Source organism: Castanea sativa, chromosome 5 (assembly GCF_040712315.1).
Source record: "Castanea sativa cultivar Marrone di Chiusa Pesio chromosome 5, ASM4071231v1".
NCBI lineage: Eukaryota > Viridiplantae > Streptophyta > Magnoliopsida > Fagales > Fagaceae > Castanea > Castanea sativa.
This window is the reverse complement of record NC_134017.1, coordinates 36,580,148-36,588,018: the sequence shown is the minus strand read 5'-3', so window position 1 is coordinate 36,588,018 and position 7,871 is coordinate 36,580,148. Positions and strand designations below refer to the sequence as shown.

At 34.8% G+C, this 7,871-nt stretch overlaps 1 protein-coding gene across 1 annotated transcript; it reads left to right on the top strand.

The window, feature by feature from the left end:
• The first annotated feature begins 2,108 nt into the window (after positions 1-2,108).
• Positions 2,109-3,387, top strand: LOC142635122 (uncharacterized). The gene is made up of 3 exons (XM_075809335.1): positions 2,109-2,360; positions 2,677-2,772; positions 3,331-3,387. Exons 1-3 carry the CDS (start codon positions 2,109-2,111, stop codon positions 3,385-3,387), a joined length of 405 nt encoding a protein of 134 aa, XP_075665450.1.
• Positions 3,388-7,871: the final 4,484 nt, after the last annotated feature.

Genomic DNA, 7,871 nt, shown 5'->3' with positions numbered 1-7,871 from the left:
ACATACTAAAGCCCAATTGGAATGGCCCAAAAGGCTAGCCCAATTAGATAATCAGTTATATAAAAGGAGAGAAACATACAGAAGCTAGTAATGTAAGAAAATGGCGTGTATGTGAGTGTAAGCCACTCTCTTATTTTCCCTTGAACACAAACATATAAATTGATTGAGAGACCACACTTCTTGGGCATAAGTGGAATTGGAGTGAAGATTAAAAGTGGTCCCAAGTACTTCTAATCTTTGGTTTTGAATTTCATTGCACCAAGGTACATTTTCTAGTTCTCAAATTCTGAAACTTACATAGTTCATGTTTTCAATTGCGAATGAAGTAGATCCTTTAATTTTCCGTTGCGTATGTTTTGTATGCGATACAAACTATGTTTTTTCCTAAAATTAGTATCAGAGCAGTCTTCAATTTTGAATTTGTATAATATGTTTTGTGAGTTTTGGAATCAAAGATAGTAATTTCATGATGTTAGAAGATTCTACAATCAAATTTTTGCATGGTTATTGAAATTATTGTTTATAAACTGATATTGATGTTATGATGTTGTTTAAGTTTGATATTAAGTATGTTAGATTGAACTTTAAGGCTATAACATCAATGGAATTCAGCTTTTGATCACAATCTCAATCGTTTATGTTCACATCATAGAAGTTTATTCATGAAAACCGTTGAAAACTGGTTCAAAAAAAAATTCTGGAAAAAATTTAGTTTCACGAGTTTTGATCGATCGAGATTCACCTTCGATCAAACGAGTGAGACAGAAACCTCTTGGAAAATTTCATCACATTTTTCGATCGATCGAAATTTATTTTGGATCGATCAATTGTTCCTTTTCGATCGATCAACTAGCAATCGAGAGTTGATCAAATTGGACAGAACCTATGTGATGATTTTCTTTAAATTTTTGATTGATTGAAAATTGCTTATGATTGATTGAATGTTCTTTTTCAATCAATCGAGTAGCGATCGAGTATCAATTGAGCTAGGCAGAAGGTTTGGTATGAATTTCTTTACTTTTTTGACCGATCGAGAAAAAGGTTCGATCGATCGAATGCTATGAATTTTGAATTTTTTCTAAGTGTTTTCACACTGTAAAAGTGCAAGGCTATGTGTGATGAGAATACACATGATTTCTAATTAAAAACCTTTCTTTTAAAATCTCTAGTGGGAGAGAGATACAAGGGTTGGATCTCACGGCCTCCATTATCGATTCATAGTAGTATAGGTAAGCACCTCGTCTTAGCGTATATGCCTCGCGATCCCAAAGGAGGGTGTTTACTTCATAGTACTACAAGATTGAACTTACCCATTTAAAGTAGTGTAAACAAGCACCTCGTCTTGGCGTATATGCCTCGCGATACCAAAGAAGGGTCTTTTGTTTCATGGTACTACAAGTTTAAACACTATAAGGGAGATGAAGTATGGCTACACATGATCCTAGATAATGGTGTACACTAGACTAAGTGTAATGTTAACCTCCCAAAAAAGCTATGTCATTATTTACTCAGAGGCTAAAGTTAATACGGCATATTATTAGTGTTTGATAAGAGTTATCATGATAGCAATAATAATGAGAATAGTTCTCAATCAATCATGATGTTTATAAAATACTTGCTACCAAGGAATTATAGACATGGATTGGCTTGTCATTGCATATTTTATGTTATGGTTTCATTAAGATTCCATACTATATGTTTATATGCTAAATTGATAATGTCCAGTTTACTTATTATATTCATGTTTGTTATTCTCAGATTTAAATCATGGCATCTTTTAGCCCACTTATTACTATTCTTAATCAAAACAAACTAACTGGATCCAACTATGTTGACTGGAAAAGAAACATGGACATTGTTCTCACTGTGAAGAGCACAAATTCGTGCTTTATGAACCTTGTCCTAACTTCCCATCATTAGATGCTCCTCTTGAGTAAAAACAACGATATGATCGCTGGCAGAAATCTAATGAGATGGCCAAGTGTTATGTCCTAGCATCTATCTCAAATGCTCTACAGCATCAAATGCAAGATGTAGAACTAGCTTCGGACATAAGGCAAGGCCATTCTACTAAGCAAGAAACTACAAGGCAGATTTATAATACCAAAATGGCTGAAGGTACTCCAGTAAAGGAGCATTGTCTTAGGATGATCTTTCATCTGAATACACTGGAGGTTTTAGGTGCCGATATTGATGGAGAATCCCAAGCGGATATAATACACCGATCACTACCAGAAACATTCAAGGAATTCAGACTTAATTATAACACGAACAAAAAGATCTATACATTGTCTGAATTAATGAATGAATTGGTGACGGCGGAAGGCATTCTTGATACATCCAGTGCTGATGCTAATGTGGTTGAAGCTTCTTCTTCTCAACCTAAGTCGAAAGGCAAGGGTAAAAAGAAGAAGAAGAAGGACTTCACCAAGCAAGATGGAAAAAAAAGTTGCCTTAGGAGTTGCCAACAAGGGAAAGAAAAAGGGCTACGCCAAAGGAAAGTGTTTCCATTGTGGTGCGAAAGGTCATTGGAAGAGGAATTGTCCAAAATTCAAAGCTGCCAAGAATAAGGGTATGAAAAGTTCATTCCTTCTTAAAACATGTTTAGTACAAAATCCCACGGATTCTTGGTGTGTGGATTTAGGTTGTACTAATCATATCTGCAATTCTTTTTAGGGATTCCAGGAGACTAGAAAGTTGAATGAAGAGGCCAAGTTGAAGAAGCCCCCATGTGTAGAGGTCGTTTGGGTTGTCTCATCCCACCCCAACCTGGTATGGCTCAAAAGCTGGCTCCGCTTTCTCTATCTTTGCCTAAGCCTATTATGCTTCTGAATCACTTGCTTAGGGCTCAAACTCTTCCCCGTTTGCTCATTTAGGGCATTCATAATTGATAGCCAAGTTGGAGCCTTACAAATACCATGTTCCATATTCCCCTTTTGTTGTTCATCCACCATAATGTCAATGAAGATTTTTTCAATGTGGGGAGGCCACATTTTGTCGTCAGCATTTTGAGATTCATGTGCCATCTAATACAAATATCCCAACACAATTGCGGAGATGTTTATACATGTGTGTGTATATATATATATATATACATATATAGTTCTATGAATTGGCCACTTCATTTCTATTGGAAGAGGAACCCAGATAGTATTTTATTGAAGTTTTCATTTCTTAATGTTTTTTTGATAAATGATTTTTCATTTCTACCTAATCAAACACAGGATATGCAAGGATAGATATAAAGGTTGGACTGATATGAGTTTATTTTCCTGCCAATTTTCACATAGAGCAAGTAATTACATTGATGGTATTACCTTTCTTTTGCAGTATCAAAATGTATTTGCTCCTTTAATTAAGCTTGAGGTTGTCCGAGTGGAGTGCTAAAGAAGATAATATTTAGTTAATGATGCCTTTATGATATTGAGCTGTAGATTCGGTACTTTTATCCAATTGAGAATAAAGTCATTTGGATATGTGAATTCATTTTGCACATGCATTATGAGTAATTCTAGCTTTAAGCTTAGCAAAGAGCTTGTTCAATTAAGTTTTAAATTGCACAATGTGAATTCAAGCACTAAAGCATATTTGAATCCAACAATGAGCCAACAACTCAGTGAACAAAGTTCAAAGATCAACCATTTTGAAGGTTAATGAATTCCATTTCTTATTCCAATGTTTATATGGTTAGTAAAGAAATAAGTTAACATTACAAATCATAGTTTCTCAAAGTAGGTAATAGAACTCAGTATCATTAAATCGTGTTCAACAAAAGCATATATGCCCTATACTTAAAATGTTATGCTCTAAGTCCTGTGCTGAGTTATCTATTCAACATACTCCTCCCTATGGAATCTATTCATATATACATAGAAATGTTGGTCAAGTGGAACTATGGAAAACCAAAAGCAATGGAGTAGCAATGAAATCTATGGAATCTAACTGGAAGGCAAGGCCATAAGCCTTGTGTATATAATTAAGTCCTTCTATTTCCACTGAACCATAGCCATGATATCTTATTTGTTGTAGATGATGAAAGAATCTCAAAAGGCAGGAAATAAATTAAACAAATGGCAGTTTGATATAAACAAATGGCAATTTCAGTTCATCAATTAAACACATGGGTCACATAAATTCAAGACCCAAAGGTCTGTACTCTACTAATTTCTTACATGCAATTTCATACCACAAGAAAGAAAGTAAGACCCACTTTAATAAAACACAAATAATGAAAAGAAAGACCCAGTGCAAATCAATAAAATAGAAATTATAAAAAGAAAGAAAGATCGAAGATGAGTCCATGGAGAAAAACCTACTTCAACACACTCACCAATACCCGTGGGCAAAAATCAATAAAACAAAAATTATACCACAATGCTCAAATCATACAATGGTCATAGGCAATGGAGAATGAGATAGAGATATACACCGCACCTAGGAGAAGATCACAGAAATGACTTCAAATGGTTTTTACAACGGATAGAGCTTTAACTCGCTATTTCGATTCCAATTCAGATGCAGAGAAATCAGCTAGGTTTCGTGCTTCAATTTCGATCACTGCAGGCCCAGATTTGATGGAGTAGATGAAATGTGAGAAAAAACGGAGAGAGGGAAGTGAGAAAGAGGGAAAAGTTTGGCTGAAATATTTTGAGGGAAGTGAGAAATGGTCTTCGCCCAAATTTGCAACGGTAATATCACATGGTTTTTTAACTGACATGACAACACACAAATTATGGGCCCCACAGAGTCCTTATATTTATGTTGGTGCCATTGAGTTTTCTATCTCAGTTTTTGAAAGCACCATTTTGCTGTTTCCCGTTTCCTGTTTTCATCACTATAACTCAAATTTTTGAGTTTTGAGTGATGGAAATAAGGGTTGAAAACCAAGCCAAACAAAAAGAAAATTGTGGGACTCACGTGTTTTGAGAACTCATTTATGAGAACTGAGTGATATAATCCAAAAATCCACTCATCCAAACAGGCTCAAAATATTTTTGTTTTCTCTTATGTTGATTGGTTGGAGGGGTGAAAAAGTAGAGAAACGAAAAACTTATTTGGTTGGTTGAGAAGAAAAATGAGAGGATAAAAAGTGTAGTATGTATGAATTTACTATTATGCCCTTATTACATAATATATAAGATTTTTTTTTAATATAGACGTGTATAAGAAATATTTTTTTGAGAAAATTTATGGAATAATTTGACACATTATAAAAGTGTCACAACACAATTTTTTTTTTTTTCTCTATCTATATGTTTTAATGTATTAAAGATGTGATTTATTAAATTGGTTAAAATAATATATTAAAAAAAATAAAAACCCCAAATTAAAAAAAAAAAAATGAGATAATGTTATATTTTTTAAAAAAATGCGCTAGAAATAATATAGCACAATTGAGGGGCAATAGACAAGCTTAAAAAAAATATTAAAAAATAAAAGAAAACATTGTTGTTGCTTGCTTCATGCAGTTACGTTAATATTGGACAAAGAAAAAAAAGGTCTGAACAATACAAAACAAAAGTGGTTGAGTAGTGAGCACTGAATGGTAGTAATGTTACAAAGGGCAAAATAGTCCTTTGATCTTCAACCCTCTTTTCTCCCGATTTTAGAGAGATTATTTTTTGGTGGGGCAGGAGAGAAAACCCATGGTCCCCACCAATTTTCTCTTAATCTTTCTCTCAAAACCAAACACACAAAACTATTATTTTCTCTCCATTTTTTTCTATCCTCCCTAAAATCCACCCAACCAAATAGACCCTTAGGGTCTGTTCGGTTGGAGGAGTGGAAAAGTGGGAGGATGGAAGGATGGAAAAGTGGGAGGATGGAAAATATTTAGTTTTTCCTTTTATGTGTTCGGTTGGAGGGGTGGAAAAGTGGGATGGTGGAAAACTCTTTTTGTTCGGTTGGAGAGAAAATGGGAAGGATGAAAAATGTAATTTATATAAATTGACTATTATACCCTTGTTACATAATATGTAAGAAATAGATTTATTTGCACTCATTACATAATATAAAATTTATCACATCATATATATAAATTTATATTTATATTTTTATTATTATAGATCAGGTCATGTTAAAAAAAAAAGAACGTTGAAAAAAAACATCCTAGGTCACGTTGAAAAAAAAAAAAAAAGAATGTTGAAAAAAACATCCCAGGTCACGTTGAAAAAAAAAAGAACGTTGAAAAAAAATCCCAGGTCAGGTTGAAAAAAAAAAGGATAGAAGATAACGTTGAAAAAAAAACATCCCAGGTCACGTTGAAAAAAAAAAGAAAAAAAGAAAAGAGAACGTTGAAAAAAAATAGGTGGGAAGAGGACATTTTTGTAAAATTGCTACCATAGCACTTTTCTTCCTAGATTTTCCTTCCAATTTGGAAGGAAAAAAAATGTGGGTCTGGAGAGAAAACTTTCTCCCAGGTTTTCTCTCCTTCCTATTTTTCTTCCCCTAACGAACAGTGAAAAACAGTATTTTCCACCCTATTTTCCTCTCTCTATTTTCTATCCTCCCTGTTTTTCGCCCAAACAGATAGACCTTTAGTCTAGTAATTGACGGTTTTTCTCCTTTTCTTGGCTTATTCTCTTCTCAACACTCATAACTCACAACAACACTGTACTTTCTCTCTTTTAAATCTAAAATTTCTCTTGTGTGCCTTTAACTCTGATCTGATGATGACTTTGTCCTTGAAGGTTTTTTTTTTTTTTTTTCTTTCCGTTTTGTCAATGCCTCGTGGCAGTTCAACCACCCATCGTGACTATGCTTGCGCGCACCTGTGCATGCAGGCTAGGGAGCTCGGGTGCTGTGGAGGAGGGTATACCTCTGGTGTATAACTGGAAAATGAGTCAATTTTAAGGGGGTTACCAAAGGTAAGTGAAGTCGCCACCAATCGTTGCATTTTTTCTAAGGTGTGATTGGTCATCTGACTCTATTTGATTTTATTACCAATCCTAGGCTAAGAAAAATGTCGTTTTTCCTAATCTAATATGGACGGATAAAAAATCTTGATTCTTGACTTCAGAAGTCTGGTTACGTGTGCGAAAGGTGTTAGGCACCCTTTAGCGCATGTCCATAGACAGTCCTTTATTTTGGTAAAATCTTAATTTAAGGACATTGGCAACTAAAAATCAAGCTGTTGACATTAGCTTTCAAGGCTTTAATCAAATTGGGCTTTGAGGTTTGGTTTCGGAAAGGGTGTGATCTCGATAGATGCTTTCGTAGTGTGTTTGGAATCGGTGTTAGATTTCCACAATGAAAATTTGTCAGCATTTCGTCTTATTTTCATGGTGGAAATCTGGCAACGCTTTGCCACAGGTGCATCATTGCACACAAAATACTATTCTCACCAAGCTTTCGTTGTAAGGATACAGCAACGGTAGTGCCCCATTTTTCATGGCAAAAATTCGACAGAGTTTCATGTTTGGTGCACTATGACGCACAGATAGGGTTTCATGCCTGTGTATACAGTGCGTGCCAATATGCTCATGCTAGGATGAGCTAGAGCCCCTCAAAGCATCAAACATATTGATGTGTCTTGCAAACACAGGGAAACCAATGCCATTTGGTGACATGGATTAGGACGATCACACCGCGATGATTATGCATACAATATAGCATGAATATGCACCTACAACACTTGCCTTGGGCATATACCCACTTTACACAGTAAAGAGCACTCGTGACTAAAAAGGATCGCTCACATATCCATGACAGTCCATCATATAAAGTGCACAATCACCCACATACATGCATATATATATATATATATATATGTATATATATATATGTATGTAAGTATGTATGTATACACACACACATCATGCACAATGCTATCACATGGAGCAAGAAAGTAAAGCAGACATTGTCAATATCCT